This window comes from Oculina patagonica, chromosome 2 (assembly GCF_052425735.1).
Source record: "Oculina patagonica isolate OP01 chromosome 2, crgOcupat, whole genome shotgun sequence".
Taxonomy (NCBI): domain Eukaryota; kingdom Metazoa; phylum Cnidaria; class Anthozoa; order Scleractinia; family Oculinidae; genus Oculina; species Oculina patagonica.
The window spans coordinates 44,929,740-44,948,695 of NC_135759.1; the positions used below are offsets into that span (position 1 = coordinate 44,929,740).

Genomic DNA, 18,956 nt, shown 5'->3' on the forward strand with positions numbered 1-18,956 from the left:
TCAGGTACTCAGTGGCAACAAACACAGCGCATTTAGAAAGTGATGTTAAAGCGTGCAGCCCTCAAGCCCGTAGCGTTTAGAGCACATTTCAAAACTCTGCGACATGTACTCGACAACCAAAAGAAAATGGTTCATATTGTTTTAAAGCCCAAGAATGTCCTTAATAGGGTTAACTTGAGACGCGTTTTAGTTTACTATTCTACGTGCATTTGTATAGACAGCGCCGATATGTACGGGAAAATTTACAAATACAGTAAAAACCCGCGTATAAGAACACCTATTTTGGCGGTTCAGGCTGATTTGGTTCCTATATAAAGGGTTATAATCTGCAAAATCAGCCTGTAAGTGTTCTTAAGTGTTCTTAAAAAAAGTTTCTTAAAATAAGGAACATACTAGGCTACCAATAGATGAAATATATATGCACACAATTGTATTTTAATTTTAATAAAATTGATAAATCAAGGCAATACTGTACTGTAATTGGGGTGGAACTATTATGTGTGCAATGAAAAGTAGTGTTGATCTTTGATATTTTTCCATATAAGAACAACTTTCATTTTTCAGGCTGAATGTGTTCTTATATAAATGGTACTTTATTTCCTAAAATCAGGCCTGGGTGTTCTTAATCCACTTGTTCTTATACGCGGGTTTTTACTGTATTTAAAAATGCGAAAACTTGACTCGTTCCCCAACTTTGGTACATGCCCAAATGTGACCACTGATCTCAATTAAATACCCTATATGTTACATCTTAATTGATACATAATTTAACGAAAGTAATTCAGAATTCGAATTTCTTGTTTTATGGTTGCCCCCCAAAATTCCTGACATCCACAGAAGCTCTGTCGTTTTCCCCATTTTTAGTATATCAGGACGTCTGCTACAGAAAATCAGACAAGAAATGAAACACACTCTTTTTTATTAATGATTAAAATATGATTCACACACTTCTGGTCACTTTTTTTAGTGACGAAAATTAAATCACTCCTTGATATCGATGATTATATAGTAACCCTACAGTGGGAAAACATTACTAAAGCTACAATTCTTTTAGGCTGCGTTTATATGGACAGCTCAGTTTGTTTTAACATTTTTGGATAGAATTTGAAATTGATCTTCCGTCATGACAATCCTGGCTTTCATTGAATTGAACTGAGCCCAGACCGGTTATAGAGTGATTTTCACTTGAGTATCGAAAGTAATTCGCATATGTATGCTTTTGTTTTGCATAACCAGGCTTAGTGACTGCATGGGTTTAAAACTCGCGCCACTTTATCAACCAAATAGAAATAAAACCATAACCAGTCGTGACTCGCTTACATACGTTTTCCTACTCTTCGCGCCGGCTACATAAGTAAGTAGTAAGTAAGTACTTTATTTAAACACATATCACCAATGAGCCAGGGGCTCATTTACTTCGATTTCTGATTGGTTGACCGGTCAGAGTAATTACTTTGGTTTTGGTTTCACGACACTCAATGAAAAATCGCTCTATATCGATGCTGATTTGCAGCCAAATGATTCGATCAGGAAAACCAGCAATATACATTCGTTAATAAATGCATCTTGTCAGTTACAGCCATGCTACGTTACGGTACAGTTCCTGCCTGGTTACAGTGTCACTATGTAAATCACAAACTAACTCAAATACAACGTTATTTGTTTCGATTCGTTAAGTAAGCTAACTGGTTACTCCCGGCATATAAAAGAAACGGGGATGCTCGTCAAAAGTTTTTCAACTGGAGAAATTCGTAAAACGTACCAGGATCTCGCTTTGTCTTTATATGCATTGATAGCCTTGGATTTCTGATTTCACCTGTAGTAAAATTAGTTAAACCACAAAACTACATAAAAGCCAAGAAAAGGTATTGTAAAAACTACCAATGTGGGTATTGAAGTTGGAAACACTATGTAGTACCAAAACACGTTTCTTTTCATCGCTGGAGGTGTGACGAGCAAACCCGTCTGTTTCATATAGGGAATCCTCCCGGGTGACTTAACGAGGAGACAGTATCACGAGAACAAATGCTTTCACTTTTAAGAAAAGATGTTTTCAATATACACTTGAACCCCGGTAACTCGAACTCTGAAGGGAAACGAAAAACAGTTCGAGTTAGCGGAGCTTTCGAGTTAACCGAGTAAAAATGACTGAAAAGTGGGTCCAAGGGAAATGGTAGTTAGTTCGAGTAAGCGGGGTTTTTCGAGTTATCCGAGTTCGAGTTACCGGGGTTTTACTGTACTTCAAAAAACATTTCTTGAGATTTGCTTCCGATATATGCGTTTCAAACTTGAGTAAATAGGTAACAACTTCTTCCGCGACAATGTCTCCTCCTTTGGATTACCTTATTATAGGAAATTAACGCTTGTGTTAATTAAGGTATTTGAAATTAACGCGACTTAAATTAACGCGAAGTGAAGGGAAAATTACTTCCCAATAAAGAAAATTAGCGCGAAAGAGGGGGTAACATTTCAAAATGAAGGAAATTAACGCGACTTACACAACAGGAACAAGTTTATTTCAACACTTGTAGGCGTGTTATCTTAAACGAAAACAATGTTCATGGTACTTTTCCCACTTTGAGCGTTCTTCACAGTATCAATGATAGTGGCAGATAAAATTATGCTTTTTCCTTGGAGTCAAGAACATCTGGACTGTAACGAAATATTGAAGCCAAAATAATGGAAATTAACGTCATGGAAATTAACGCTCCACTTAATTAACGGCGCGGAAATTAACGTTAACAAAAATTAACGCGACTTAAATTAACGCGAAAGTTTGAAATTCGCGTTAATTTCATGACGCGTTAATTTTCTATAATAAGGTAGTTCTTTGTCACACCAACTACAGAAAAAGTTCTTTGTCACACCAACTTACTACAAAGTTCCTTGTCACACCAATTAATTACAAAGTTCTTTGCCACACCAACTAAATACAAAATTCTTTGTCACACCAACTAATTACAAAGATCTTTGTCACACCAACTAAACTACAAAGTTCTTTGTCACACCAGCTAATTACAAAGATCTTTGTCACACTAACTAATTACAAAGATCTTTGTCACACCAACTAATTACAAAGTTCTTTGTCACGAAAAACTAACCACAAAGTTGTTTGTCACGAAAAACTAACTACAAAGTTGTTTGTCACGAAAAACTAACTACAAAGTTGTTTGTCACGAAAAACTAACTCCAAAGTTCTTTGTCACACCAACTAATTACAAAGATCTTTGTCACACCAACAACAAAGTTTTTTGTCACACCAACTAATTACAAAGTTCTTTATCACGAAAAACTAACCACAAAGTTGTTTGTCACGAAAAACTAACTACAAAGTTGTTTGTCACGAAAAACTAACTACAAAGTTGTTTGTCACGAAAAACTAACTCCAAAGTTCTTTGTCACACCAACTACTTACAAAGTTCTTTGTCACACCAACTACAACAAAGTTCTCTGTCACACCAACTAATTACAAAGTTCTTTATCACGAAAAACTAACTACAAAGTTGTTTGTCACGAAAAACTAACTACAAAGTTGTTTGTCACGAAAAACTAACTACAAAGTTCTTTGTCACACCAACTAATTACAACGTTCTTTGTCACACCAACTTATTACAAAGTTCTTTATCACGAAAAACTAACTACAAAGTTGTTTGTCACGAAAAACTAACTACAAAGTTGTTTGTCACGAAAAACTAACTACAAAGTTCTTTGTCACGCCAACTAATTACAAAGTTCTTTGTCACACCAACTTATTACAAAGTTCTTTATCACGAAAAACTAACTACAAAGTTGTTTGTCACGAAAAACTAACTACAAAGTTTTTTGTCACACCAACTAATTACAACGTTCTTTGTCACACCAACTTATTACAAAGTTCTTTATCACGAAAAACTAACTACAAAGTTGTTTGTCACGAAAAACTAACTACAAAGTTGTTTGTCACGAAAAACTAACTACAAAGTTCTTTGTCACACCAACTAACTACAAAGTTCTTTGTCACACCAACTTATTACAAAGTTCTACGTCACACCAACTAATCACAAAGTTCTTTGTCGCACCAACTAATACAAAGATCTTTGTCACACCAACTAACAAAGTTCTTTATCACGAAAAACTAACCACAAAATTGTTTGTCACGAAAAACTAACTACAAAGTTTTATGTCACACTAACTAATCACAAAGTTCTTTGTCACACCAACTTATTACAAAGTTCTACGTCACACCAACTAATCACAAAGTTCTTTGTCACACCAACTAATACAAAGATCTTTGTCACACCAACTAACAAAGTTCTTTATCACGAAAAACTAACCACAAAATTGTTTGTCACGAAAAACTAACTACAAAGTTCTTTGCCACGCCAATTAACATCAAATAACTTCAAAGTTTTTTTGACACGCAAACTAACTACAATGTTCTATGACATGCAAACTTACTACGAAGTTCTTTGTCACACTGACTAACTTTTAAGTTCTATGCCACGCAAACTCACAACAGAGTTGTTTATCACACCAACTAACTACAGAGTTCTATGTCACGCAACCTAACTACAAAGTTCTTTATCATACCAACTAGCTATAAAGTTCGGTGACACGCAAACTTATTACAAAGTTCATTGTCATACCAACTAACTACAATGTTTTATGTCACGCAAACTTACTACAAAGTTCTTTGTCACACTGACTAGCTTTAAAGTTCTATGTCACGCCACCTAACAACAAAGTTCCTTGTGACACCAACTTACTGCACATCCTAGACATAAGGCTCGATAAAAGCCTAGCTAAAGAAAAATCGATTAAAAAATCTCTTTAAAAGCCTATTAATGAATGTTTTTCTAAGTCAACTAAAGAAACTCCTCGTGACTGGACAGTGAAATGCACGTTTTATGCCTAAAGCAAATACTGGTAATAGTATGAGTAATGAAAGACATAATATTTAGAGCATTTTAGAATTTAGCTCGCTTGGTGTTACATGGCTAAAATTTCCATTCAAAAAAGACTAACCACGTGCATAACGAGAAAAAAATCTAAAACTAAGATATGAAATCAAATCAGGTAAAATAAAATAAAAATGTAAAATCAGTAATTACCGAACAAAGTTCAGTCCTAGAAAGTGAGCATCTTATGAGCCAGTCTGCACCAGCCTGGGAATCCATCCTTCTGCCCAACACCACTGATCCACTGCAGCATCCAAGGGGACACATAATGCACCGCGCGAGCAACACCCATGGCTCTGTGGGACCACTCATGAGACAGCACATCAAAGTAACACGAGGTGTGCACATCGTTGACCAGAATGGTGCCACTGAGGGTCACTGGGGCGTAAACACCTTTCTCGTAGACAGTGCTGGTGCTCTGAACTGCATCCTTCCCTACACCGTGCTTTCCTCTGATGTACACAGTGTCTCCGACTTTCACATCTCTGGCAGGGATGGCTGTTGCTTGGCCAAACTTCTCAACAAACAGCAGATGGTCTTCAGTGATTTTCAGGATGTTGTTCGTTCTAGTTGTGATCTTGAGGAACTCTTGAATTACTTCTGGTTGATGGTGGATGAAGGTAATCACTGGTTCTGTCCGAATCTCGTTGTTGATGATGGCCTGCACTTCTTCGCCGATTTGTAAAGAAGCCATTTGTCGCCTACAGCCATGCTTGTCAACAAAGATGGCTGACGCAGGATAACATCCTCCTTCTTCTTTCTTCTTGTTTTCAAGCTTTTGTGTCTCTTCCGCCACAATTTTTCTTCGCATTTCTTGTTCCTTTGTCACTTTTTCATCAACTTCTTCCTGGATTTCCTGTCTAGCCTTTCGAAGCTCTTTCTTATCTGTGTCGCTAAGATTAGGATCGTTCAGGTCTCTGTCAATCTCTTCTAATTTCTTCCTCAATGTTTCCAAATCGCGCGCATATCCGGTGGCATTTAACGCTTCTTCAATTCTGGCATTCATTCCTTCTACCTCTTGTGTCGTGGAATTGACAAACGGCTTTCCTTTAGCCATTTTGTCTATCACCTGACGAAACAGAGAATTTGATTCTTTCAGTACCTTAGTAAATGCAATTAAAATCAATATATCTTCTCCTCGCATCCCACCAGCCCCCAGGGTAGTAACAACAAATTAAGGGCTAAGACAAAAGACAAAAAATAATATTATCGTCTCTTTGTGAAAATATAGTTATTTTCCACCGTATGTGACCGACTTAAACAGGAAGAGAGTTTAATTCCTTAGGGGTGATTAAGGTATTCGGCCTTTTTGTTTCGCACTGGGGCTTAGACTTGGCCTGCGGAACTGACAAAAATGAAGTGGAAGACATTTCCATAGCATATTAATACTTAATGAATCTGTTCTCTGGTACATAATTTAATACGCTTTGTTGTACAAAGGTCAGTCTTTGTCAGACCTTTTAAATGATTGTCAAATTTTTGATTGATGCCGAGCTGGTGAGTTTGTCAGTTGTTCTGTTCAGCGGGTTCCTATCGGGGCAACTGTTGCACAGCTTTGGATGTTGCTTACGTGGGAAAAGAAACCAAATGGCGACCGATAAGGGGACCTTGTGCCGCAATTTTGGAACTGAATTGAATGCTGTATAACGTCCCACTGGACATAACTATACTATTCTACACAAACTTTACGCCTCACCTCCGTCAGGTTTTTTAGCTGTCGGTTATAAGCCTCGGAATCTGTTTCGGGGTCCAGCAAGTTGTCGAACAATACTACCCGGTCTCCAATTTTGTGGAGGAAATCTTGCACCCAATCTGGTAGCCCACGGATCCATTGTTTCACATACTCCTCGACCGAGGAAACTTTCTTCTTCTTTGCACTACGTGCGGCGTCGTCACCACGCGTGAGTAACAGGATCATGTGACCTTGAGATTCTATACCCAAAAAGGCTTTGAGTAATTTCAGTGCTTCTGCGTCTTCTGCAGTAAATCGCGTGCCAAACTTACTTACTAAGATGATAGCATGGAAACCGTTAGGAGCCATAGTATACATCTTGACCAATTCTGTTAAGATTCTTTTTTGATCGTCTCTGTACGCGGGCAACCAGGATCTAAGACCACTCATCTTTTTTACAATCTCCGTATCTAGAATTCCAGGGGTGTCTATCACCATATAGCTTCTGCCATTCACGGTACCGACTTTTCTTTCACATTGGTCCGTAACAGACTGTGCACTATCGCTGACCTCAAAGCACTCTTCCTTGCCTCCGATTATTTCGTTACCAGTGGCGCTCTTTCCATTTCCAGTTTTACCAAGAAGAACGACAGTCAAAGGTTTCTGATCATTGTGGATATAAATAAAACTGTCAGTTCTAAGAACAAGCAATTTCAGCCATTGAACAAAACAAATAACGATCGGAATGTACAAAGGGCAGCACAACTAATCGCAAGACATGCTATCAGTGTCGGGGCTCTAAGAAAAGGTGGCTCCATAGGATTTTGAGATATTACGGCGCGCGCACAAGTGATATCCATCAAGAGATCATTTTCGCGTTATTTTTTAAACTAGTTAAATAAAAGCTGCCGAAATATTAAAAACAAGGACTAAAACATGTCGTGCATTATTCTTTTTTAAAAATAACGGCCTTTGTTTTTGAGCTACATCTACTCAAAAAGTCCTATTTTTGGTGTTTTTATGGCTTTGATCTTAAATGTCTTTAATTTTCTTCTTAATTTTTTGAAATTCTCCAACGGATTGAATCTGATGAGAAGTAACTTTTAAAAACAAAAAAGTAGGGGTTGTCCAGTTGATTAGATGCCTATTTGGCTAATGCCGGCGGTATTTAGGCTATTTGGCTTGATGCCTAGTGAGCTAGTTCGCCGGTTGTTTTGATGACTAGTTAGCTACAGGTTGGCTAGTCTGGATGCCCTTCTTCTTATGAAAACGAAATGATTGTAGACAGAATTGCGGTACTTTACCATTGACGCATTTAAGGACTTGCTTATACTATGAATGCTATAAAGCCAAATACCCTAAATACCGCCGGCATTAGCCAAATAGGCATCTAATCAACTAGCCAGTTAGCTAGTTAACCATCTAGTCAGCTAGGTAACTAGCTACCAAGCCACTGACTACTTTTCCAGCCAACTAGCTTACTAGTCAACTTGCATACTGCCAAGTAGCTAACTAAAAATTGTGTTACTAACTAGCTAACTCGTAATGTACTAGCCAAACTAGTCATTTATCCAACTTTCTGACGAACTTGCTATTTAACACGCCAAATAGCCATCTGGATAACAAGCATTGTAGCCACCTAGCTTACTAGGGAATTACTACCTAACTAGCGTACTAGCTTAGCGGATTATTAGCCAAATAACCAACTAGCAAACTGGCCGTATAACAAACTAGCCATTAAGTAAACTAATTATAGATAACTACATGTAGCTTACAAGCTCAAGCCAAATAATGAACTATATCCAGCTAACCAACTAGTCAAGTAGCCAACTATAGGCAACTAGGTAAGTAGCCTACTAAACCCACTAGCTTACTAGCCAACTACCTATCGAGCCAACCAGCCAATTAGTCAACCAAGCAACTAACCAACCAGCTAACTGGCCAGCTAGCCAACTAGGTAACTAGCTAACCAGGGAGTTATTGAACTAGCCAACCAGCGTAATCAACTAGCAAGCTAACAAATGTGGGAAAAAATTTCCAGTTGATGCGTGACAAGAATATTCCCAGGGTGAATATTCTTATTTTAATGCCGATGTGCTGAAGGTATTCTTGTAAATATTCCTAGATTATGGCGTATGACTTTTTCGTTTGTGCTACATATATATATATTTCATGCACCGTTAATCGAACTGACATTAGAGTCGAACATTTGACTGGGGCAGGATTTTACTGTTTTACGCGTGTCACATATCAACCTAGTAAATGGCCCAGCTCACAACGAGTTTCTCGTAACTCAGTTGTTCAGAGCGCCTAACTGGCATCTGGGAGGCCATGGGTTCGATTCCCGTCAGGGACTCAGAATTTTTCTTTGTCCCACGCTCGTGTCATTGTTGAAAAATTTATCTAAACTATATAATTGTATTGTATTTACAAATTTTCAACACACACAATTATATTCTTTTCGAAAACTCAGCCTCGGGTAAAAGCCCTCCTTACGCCTACTGACGAAAGCCTATGACCAGTGTCGTAACAGAACAGCTCTAACGACCACCGTGAAACCACGTTGGAACTGTCATTGAAACTCTCCTGGAGCTCACGCGGAGCCGAACACGATCCCGGCCTCGCTTGTAATGGAGAGAGTCAGCAATCAAACAACACGCGGAACCAACGGAGCATGACATCCACCCAAGAAATGCCACGATCCTTCAACAAGAAATTTCAAGTTACACGAAGAGACTGTTCCTAGAGTCGTGTCACTCAACGGTGGATTCCAACGCCGTTAACGGAAAAAACTCCTTCCGCGCGCTTACACTCCACTGTTAAGAAATTAAAAATGGATGCACTTTGTGCGTACTAGTTTTAAAGAATAAATCTTCGTTCGCTGATGTTTAAAAACGTGCTGATGTTAAAAACGGCGAACTCATTTTACTCTGATGAAGGCGGACAGAGGCCACCGAAAATTTAGTGTTTTAAAAGTAAGATCGAATGAATCATTCTAGTAAAATTAAGTCTACCGATCGCCACAGACAAACTGACTAGATTACTTGCCAACTTTCCAACTAGCTGAGTTGCAATCTTCCCAACTAGCCAACCAGCCAACTATTCAAAAATTTATCTAGCCAAGTAGCCAACTAACTAGCCATCCAGTTAAATAACCAACTTTCCAAACTATCAGGCTATAAACGTAGATATTATCAACAAATCGCCCTAAACTAGTTTACAGCACCAGTACCCACCAGCAACTTTTAAATTTTTAGTTTTCATTTGTTAAGTTTTTTATTAGCGCGCTATGTACATTATAAATGATTCCACGTCAACAGAAATCAGTAATCGCCGTCAGTATTCCGCTGGCAAGGCCTTAAGCATGTTAAATTTACCATGAATTGTGTCTATGCAGGTGTCTATGTATGTAGCGAGAAGACGGCCTGGATAACCACTCTTAATATTGCATTATGTTAAAAGCCAAAGCTTTGTTGGTAATTGTGCTACGTTTGAGAAAAAGTTTAGAATTATTTTTTCATTTTCAGTTAAATCACCTGAATAAAATTATTTGGAATATATCCTTTCTGCCCTTTACCATTCCTTGCCCAGCACCAGTTGTCCTGTAAGGAGAGGAGAGAGACTTGATACAAAGTTATATTCAAATCTATCAGTTAAAAATAATCAATTACCTACTACCGGCCTACTACAGCCGGATAAGGATTAAAGACAGGTGTAATTACTATCTGCCAGTGTACTATTTGCGCGTATTAGTAGCTATGCTATTATAAGCTAGTCTTTTCTGCGAGTTAGGGCCTGTTTACATGGAGGGAGGGCGCCCCGGCTAACCGAGTTACCCGGCTAGAAGGGATGAAACATAGCCCGCCTTTACTTGCAGATTTCACAGCCCTTCTACCCGAGTTGAGACAGAGTCATTGAAGCGTGACACAGCGTGAGAAAACAATGTAGCTTCAAACGATTGAAGAAAAATATGACTTTTTACTGAATAATCAAGGCTAGCCACCTTAAAACCTATTTTTCTTTGGTGTGCAAGCTCTTAGAAATTTACTGCGTCTATTTTGGGGGGAATTCAATCGAAATTCAACAGTCTTCGGTCACCAAATTGAAATAAATTTGTTGTTTCGTGAATTAGGATAAGCTAATCATTCCTACGAAAATTTCGAAATAATTGTAGCTGTTGCTCAAAGAAATATTTTCCAGCTTACAAATAAAACTAACTTGATCTAATTTTGGTTAAATAGCACTGTTTGGGTCATTAACTTCAAAGTAAATTTAAGAACACGCACGAAGACTTATCCCGGCAAGCCGGAGTTTGTTCGTAGCACGAGTCAAGTTCGAGCCCGAGTCAAGTTCGAGTCACGAGTCAAGTTCGAGTCAAATGTTTTTTCTCACCTTTTTTTTGCAAGATCTTTTGACTAGAAGTAATTCTTGGTTTTCATGTTACGTCATAAAATTCTGAAATCAAAATTCACTAGGCCTACTAAATTTTCGTTGTCATTAGACGTAAGATAAGCTAAAAATATATCTTTTTGCAAATTTCCAGATCGATAGTGTCATTCGTTTTTTAAACAGAGCATTTTGAATATTTGAGTTCTCCGTCGTATGTGACATCAAGCTGAGTGCCGTGACAAAGCTGTTTTGTTTGAAAAAAAAAGGCCTTTCCTTTCCATTTTCAGCAGATTGAACATTTCAGATATAATAACTAGTGTTTATGTGAAACTGTACTAGCTCATGAGCCAAAGATTGCCGCTGTTGTAAACAGAATTGAGTTCCAGATGGTTTCTCTGACATCGCGGCGGCCATATTTGTGTCCCTGGGCGGGACACAGTTATGGCATCTCCATACTAAGCTTTATAAATTTGCGTGGAAAGGTTCGGCAAATAACTTGCGAACGGTATACCGCACAGACCTGAAACTTGGAGAAATTGTTTATCTAATTATCGTCTATAATATTTGAAATTCATAGCTTCTGTAGTTGAATGGTTTCGAATTTATTTTTTGATTGCGTGACAGTGAAAACCAGCAATAATGTCAAAAAATGTCGCAGAGATAAATTAAGACCTCATCAGCGTTAGCAGTTAGGTTTTTCACACGGCAAAGTTTTGCGATGCAGACGCGATCGCGAAGACCTATTTGTATTTTGAAGCGATATAATTAATAAAGCTTTAAACTCCTGGTATTCCTTGCTCCGTCATTCAATTCTATGTTTATTAAACATTTCCGGAATGAATTTCATCGCCTTTCTATATGCTTTTGCCAGTGGCTTCTTAGCGGCTTTTCTTGGGCGACGAGGAATTTTTTCCCCTTTAAATACGCGAAATTAACATCGCGTTTTATTTCGAGAAGCGGCGACCGATTCGCTTTCAATCAGTGATATTTTGATGCACAGTTGGAATTCATATAATTTTTGTTTCAATTTTTGTTTTATTTGATCTAGAATAACTTTTTATCGGGCAGCTCCGAATTTGGCATCAGTCTTGCGTTACTCGCGACTCGAGAGAAATGGAGCATTTGCATTACCGTCGGTATGTCCCGGAGTCCCAGAAATGGGGGAAAACATTTTTTTTCAGTGAACTTGTTTTGTCTTGACTCCTGATGTATTCATTTTGTGCTGAAAAAGTGAAAGAATCAACAAATATCCAGACATTTTCGAGTAATGCCTTTTAACTGTATAGCTGGAATCAAGCAAGCTTTGAAAAAAAGCGTGACCTTTGCCCACTTTTGTCATATCTTGGACGTCACGTCACGATTGGTGTTACTAATATTTCGGCCGCCGCTTGTTCGTGCGCTCACGCAGGCAACATTCAAGTTCCCTTGATAAGTACTTTTTAAATATAATTTTTGTGTCGTTGAAGTGGAACCTCTGCGTCAGTTGTGAGTAATTAATACTAGTAGGAAACTGTTACGATCAAATTCACTGAGATGCCAAGGAATGTTTACTTCTTTGAAGCAGCTGCGAACCGATGAAGGAATCAGCTCTCGCAATCGGCATTGAGAGCCAAGTCTTGCTGTTCCTGCACTTCTGGTACAACATTATGTATGTAACACAGCAATTAAAACCAAAAGACCAAAAATAAATTTAAAAAAAAAACTTGACTCGAACTTGACTCGTGACTCGAACTTGACTCGGGCTCGAACTTGACTCGTGGTACGAACAAACTCGGCAAGCCGGGATAGCCCGGGCATAACCGTTTACATGGCAAAAAGCTATCCCGCCTAGAAGGGATACTTGCCCCGGGCAAGTATAGACCGAGTGCCCCGGCAAGGCGAGTTTCCCGTTTAGCATGTAAACGCTTCAATGTGTTTTCTAAAGAAACGTATGAAAAGTTGGCTCGCCCAGGGTAGCTCGGTTAGCCGGGTAACTCGGTTAGCCGGGGCACCCGCCTTCCATGTAAACAGGCCCTTAGTCGCGAATCGAACTATGGTAAATGTTGTTGTTGTTGTTGTTACTGTGAGAGAAAAAGTCCCGCCGTGAAAAGCTCTTTAAAGCATACTCAGGCTAAATTGCGTCACAGGGAACCTGACGCATTGGCTTGTCCCATAACATTTTCAAAAATAATACAAATTATTTACACACAATGTAGTTACAGCATAGCCGATGCGGTCGTGTCAAAAAATAAAAAATAAAACTATTCACATGATAAAAAAATTAATACAATTTGGTCTGCCAAACTTGTAGACAACATACATTGACAGCATCTGCACCATAGAAAGCGTAACAGATAAGAAAGAAAGTGTCATTTGTATAAAAACGCGAAATTCTCAGATTTTATGCGTGACTGGCCAATCTACAAATGTCTGTTTATTTGGCAACATAGGCGGCGGAGCAGCCCCCCCCCCCCCCCCCCCCCAAACGAAAATCTGAGAGGGGGCTCAGCCCCTCACAACGTTTTGGTTCCGAAAATATCCCGATCGCGGTGTAAAATTGGTTTGCTAAGAAATTCCGTCTCGTGATCGTTTCAACATGATCGTTTTTGGCGAAGTAATATGTTGTAGGACTTTCAATCAACAAACCTCTCTCCAGAACGCTACTAGTAGAGGTCCACAAACTGTTTAAATTGATTTGTGATGTTATCCTTGACATTGGCGATTTCAGAGCCTCATTTTATGCCCTCTGACTACAAAAGAGCTACACAAGAAGCTAGGGTCAAGAAGCACCATGAAGTAGGATCATCTGAACTGTTCTTTAAAAAAAATAAGGCCAAAACTTGTTGAATTATAGGGATTTCTGTCACTGAAAACAATCGCAAAGAAACGGATGACGTCTTGTCTGCTGACGAGTTTTTAATGCTGAATGATCGAAAGTTCAAACATCGAAACTTTCTTGGAAGTTTTCGGTAAACTTCGTTTATCTTCGGAAAAGTTCGAAAAATTATCGGATGCGTTCGTATGGCTTTCGAACAACAATCAGAATCTTCGGAAATCTTCGGTGTAGAAAGTGCTCAAAATACAAATACTTGCTAGAACGGAAAAAAGTTGATCCAAATATGAAAACCTGCCAAATACTTTTGGGACAGTCTTAGACCCCCACGTTCCAGAACGCTCCGCCGCCTTTGGGCACTGCTTGAATGCGCCATTTGCAACATATTTTGAGCAGTTCTCTTTTAAAGTTGACGATTTAAATACATTTTGCCTTATTTGGATTTTTTCTGAATTGGGTAAAGATGAAAACCATGATGTCGTTAAAGAACGCCTCCAACTACTCCTAGAATAAAAATTCATTCTATTTTTTCCATGCAACATTGTGTCAGGCTGTCCCTGTTGAGCTATTCAGATAGAAATAACACTGTAGAGCTTATTTAGGTGTGCATTTAGGGGGTGCGGGGATGGCGCAGTGGTGAGAGCACTCGCCTCCCACCATTGTGGCCCGGGTTCGATTCCCGGACCCGGCGTCATATGTGGGTTGAGTTTGTTGTTGGTTCTCGTCCTCGCTCCGAGGGTTTTTCTCCGGGTTCTCCGGTTTTCCTCCCTCCGCAAAAATCAACACTACTAAATTCCAATTCGATCTGTATCAGTCCTACGTCTTATACATGAGCCTCTGGCTCGGACACTGAGGGTAACCTCGTCCTGCGTATGGACTTTAAAATTGTATTTACATTTTTATTTACATTTTTTATTTCATTTACAGCTAGCGGTAGCGTTTTAAAACATACTCACATTGTGAGGTTTTTCAAAGTATAGCACCTCATCCTTCTCAAACGACAGTTCCTAATGTAAAAAAAAGGACAAGTTTGTTAACCCTTTTATCCCAGCGATGATTAAATTATAATTTTAATAGGCAGGTCATAGGAATGACAAAACCCAGAATATTAAGTTATTCGAAAGCAACTTTCTCAAGGAGAATTGCAAGAGCTGCAAGACACAAAAAAGGAATTTTTACGTTTTCTGGGACTTAACAGGGTACAGTCAACACCCTGTTCTCTCCAATGATCTTACTAGTTCCTGTTTTGGAAGTGAACAAATGACTATTTCAACTGGAGCTTCGCTTAACTATGCCTTTGAAAGTAATCCGGCAGTCAAACAGTGTAGGACTTTATTATTTTCGAAATTATCATTGATATTTCTTCCATGATTATGTTTTAATATGCCACATATGTTGCAAGCACTGGGACTTTGCATTAAATTCCAAATATTAATTGTGACTTTAACTCAATCTTTAAGTGGTGAATTATTTAGGTGTGCATTCTCTTTTCTCTGTTTTTTTTTTTATATTATTTTTTGTGCTTTTGTTAACCCTCGGACGTACAAGCAAACTCATACCCCCACCATCGTACAAGGGGGGGGGGGGGGTGGATGGAACCCCTCCCCGGAGTTTTCGTTATATTAAGGCGTAGCGAAAATATTTTGCTCTCAGAAGAAAGCCCGTAGCTTAATCTACAAGATGGCATAATTTTAATTGGCTGTGACGTCATATGACGTCACGTGACGTCATTAGAGCCGCCATCTTGGATCCGCCATCTTGGATTTCAACATTTTCTTAGAAAGTCACAAAATAACGGAAATTGATGCAAAATCAAGTCAGAATGCTTATGAAATGTTAAAATAAACAAATCGTGCAATTATGTTTAAAAAAACTGGAAACGTCCGAGGGTTAAGAGTTTGGGCGACCAACCGATGGGAAATTTGAGACGGAAAACTATACACCTGTCTGTAATGTTACACTGTCATTCTAATAAAAACCCAAGCGGGGCAGGTATGAGGTGTTGCTGCCAGTTCTTCGGATACGGACTAGAGATTCACTGTTGTGGCATCCTTCGGGTACCCACGTAATTGAAAAAAGAACCGCTTTTAAAAGACATGTTTAATATGAAGAGAAACTAACCGTCCATGCCACTGATGTCCTGGCAGTATATTTATAAATTCCAACGACTTCAGTTCCTGCTTTCCATGCTGGTACCTGAATGCCCCAAAAACCGCGAGATATAATTTAATATCTTAAGTGGTTGGGGTAGTTTCTTAGAACTTGCTGAGTGAAAATTCGTAGAAGTTTCATTTTTTCTATCGTTTAATAAGGATATTAATTTTTCAACGTGGTGACTCAATGACTGAAATTTAGTTAAGGAATATTTATACTAGTGTGTATGTGTGTGAAGGTTTGTATGTCAGAGGAGGAAATTGGTTTTGCTTGAAAATAGCAAGTGTAGTAATGAAGAACAAAGGGAAGAAGAGAGTGACGAACCATAATTAAATGTCACTCAATACCAGAAGAACCTTTACGTATTAAACCTATCGTTTTTTATGGCGACTTCGAGGAATAACATTAATACTGGTATCTGACGTCAACTGAGAACAAAAGCAAAACAAGCAATTAAAACTGTGGGTAAAATTTGTTATGCGGCGAGAATGTTGTTTATGAATTCGGGGTATTAATCTTTGTGCAAAGATGTAGTTTTTAAATGGTTGGCGACCAATCATGCTTTTCGAATGCTTTCAAGATAGACCAACACCACCCACGCCTCGTTCAGTTCCCACAACTATCACATTCACAAAAGTGATATTTAATTCTTATGGAAACTAAAAAAGAACAAAACTTGCCTGTGTCGCCATAATGCTGGTGATTGGTGTCGCTGGTCTCCTAAAAGACGAAAAAGGAAAAATTAGAATAAATCAGATAACACTGATTAATTTCAACAAATTGTAATTTTGTTTCAATATGTGTTTGATTATAAATTTGGATGCTCATGCAGATACTGTAAAGTGGTAAGTTTTATTTCTCCACAAGGCTTTATTTATGAGGGGTTCAAGCAAATATCAGAAATATCTAACATTTGAATGATATCGAAAGGCAACAATAAACGAACGAGGCTTGTCTAAAAGTTGGCATTTTCCGCCACTTTATGTTAAGCTATTTTCAAGCAGGACAAAAGTATTTTCCATGCCATATGTATTTTGCTTAGCCATGGCTGTGAGAACTGATAAAAACTACGAGTAGATTTCCATCGATATCATCGTACCTGTAAGTGTGGAAGATGTCAACTGATGCATAGCAGACATCTTAACACTGTTCATCAGGTATCTCGGTCAGTTTTGTATGCTTTTTTATCAGTTATTTCATTGTCCGTTTTTAAGGTTATAAAAGTAAAAATTTATCAGTGAGGTTATGGTGTAATAAATCAATTTTCAGACGCTCAAAAAAAGTTTCTTTTATACGCGAGAAAAACACACCGTCACTAAGAGCCCAGTTAATTAGGCTTAGGCTTCCTGTGTGTTTAAGAGGGCTGTTCTTAAAAGTGTATTAACTATCATACTTGAATTTTATGGATACCTCTACAACACAAGGAAACATTAACTGAACAGTTGACAGGTTACAAGATATTCCTAAAATAGTAATTAAGTTAAAATGTGAGATGTAGCTTAAGTATTCGAGCAATTTAACCGTTGTAAAGCAGATCAGATCTTCCCATGTATTCAAACATTTAAAGAGCTCAGAGACTTGTCTAGCCTCCTGTTCTACAGACTGCTTTAAAGTTTAAGACTCTGCGGCGACTAGGTACCATGTTAAGCTAAAAAAAGCTATGTACATTAACAGTGGCGGAACCAGACCTTCAGATAAGGGGGGGGGGGGGGAGGGGAGGGCGATCATCCAGACCATAGAATAAGAGGGGGGGGGGCGCTCTCGAAAAAAATTCTCGGCCCTTCTTGTCTCTATTTGTTCTAAAAATAAGGTGGGGGCCCGGCCCCCCTGGCCCCTCCCCAAGATCCGCCACTGTTAAAATGGGAAAAGCCCGACCTGAATCAACATGCCCAGAACAAACATATAAACTTAACGCTTTCTTTGTGGGCGCCCTGACCAAAGGCCTTATTAGACCCAAATGTATTCGCGTATGTTATGTAATGTAATATAACGCTTACATTGTCAATCGCACGCTATATTAGTCCACACTTTTAACAACAAGCGTTGCACTGACGATGACGGATGTACCGTCGAAACATGTTTGTTAAATTAAACGGGCCGTGAAAGCTAAAAGGCATTTTTCAAGTGCTTCTAATAACTCCATATCTGTTAAAGGGACTATGTCACGGAGATTTTGCAGATTTTTAGTCTAAACTGTTCTGAAATTAGTGGAAGCCAACTTAACTCATAATAGAAATCAACCTACGGCTATAAATATCGATTTTTTTGAAGACGCGCGGAAACAATTTGAAAACGTTTGCCTAACGTTTTTTGCAATCCGTTTCCATCCGAGAAATCCGCAACCAAAGATGCTAGTTAACAGTTTCAGTGCTTTAATATAGCAGTTTTTACTAAAAATGGACCATTATTTTTAGGTTTCATGCGACACAACTGATACACATTTTGGCGGTTCAAAAATCTGGTAAAATCTGTGACATAGTCCCTTTAACTGAAGAAACCTTAGTTACAGTCCACCCTGTTACCAATTACTATTTCCCTTACCTTCAAATTTTGTCCTCTGCTTTAAAGCTTTGACTTCACTCTTTAACTGATTAAATATCAAGCGGTGCTTCTTAATTTATTAACTGGTGACGTATGAAAAATGCCATTAGAGGATGATTAGCTTTGTGTTTTGAACCAATATCACAAAGGAACGTAGCAACGCCCATGGTCTAAGAGATGCATTTTCTGTAGGCATATTAACTAGATAATTCGATCAAGAACTTTCTGCGCAGGGGGTTCGAGTATAAAACAGAAATGAATGCGTTGGTAATGTGGAAAAAAGAAAAGAGATTTCTGTTTCATCGAGAGGTAACCTTGTCCTTTTCTACGCCAGTGATCAACATCGGAAATCATCACATGATCACATCCAATTTCCCATTATCAGCTTTTATATATTCGTAGTTAAACCGGGGTTATTCGTTTGAATACAATTCCGTTCATATATTATAAA

General features: G+C 38.5%; 2 protein-coding genes across 2 annotated transcripts in view; both read right to left on the reverse strand.

The window, feature by feature from the left end:
* Positions 1 to 902: 902 nt before the first annotated feature.
* The window catches only part of LOC144644906 (uncharacterized), a 139,351-nt gene continuing 121,297 nt past the window's right edge, over positions 903 to 18,956 (reverse strand). Inside the window, exon 5 of the transcript XR_013569213.1 lies at positions 903 to 2,034. The gene's annotated coding sequence lies outside the window, so the exon portion shown is untranslated. The remainder of the gene's footprint in view (positions 2,035 to 18,956) is intronic.
* Positions 4,695 to 18,546, reverse strand: LOC144644887 (uncharacterized). Its single transcript, XM_078504444.1, has 7 exons — positions 18,506 to 18,546; positions 16,645 to 16,684; positions 15,932 to 16,006; positions 14,767 to 14,817; positions 10,146 to 10,211; positions 6,634 to 7,272; positions 4,695 to 6,006 (listed from the first exon to the last, which is right to left on the reverse strand). Exons 2-7 carry the CDS (start codon positions 16,654 to 16,656, stop codon positions 5,107 to 5,109), a joined length of 1,743 nt encoding a protein of 580 aa, XP_078360570.1. The 5' UTR covers positions 16,657 to 16,684; positions 18,506 to 18,546; the 3' UTR covers positions 4,695 to 5,106.

Coding starts and splice junctions, on each gene's coding strand:
- LOC144644887 (XM_078504444.1), bottom strand. Junction 10,212..14,766: donor ACTTTGAAAAACCTCACAAT/GTGAGTATGTTT, acceptor CTCTCCTTACAG/GACAACTGGTGCTGGGCAAG. Junction 7,273..10,145: donor TTCCAAATAATTTTATTCAG/GTGATTTAACTG, acceptor CACAATGATCAG/AAACCTTTGACTGTCGTTCT.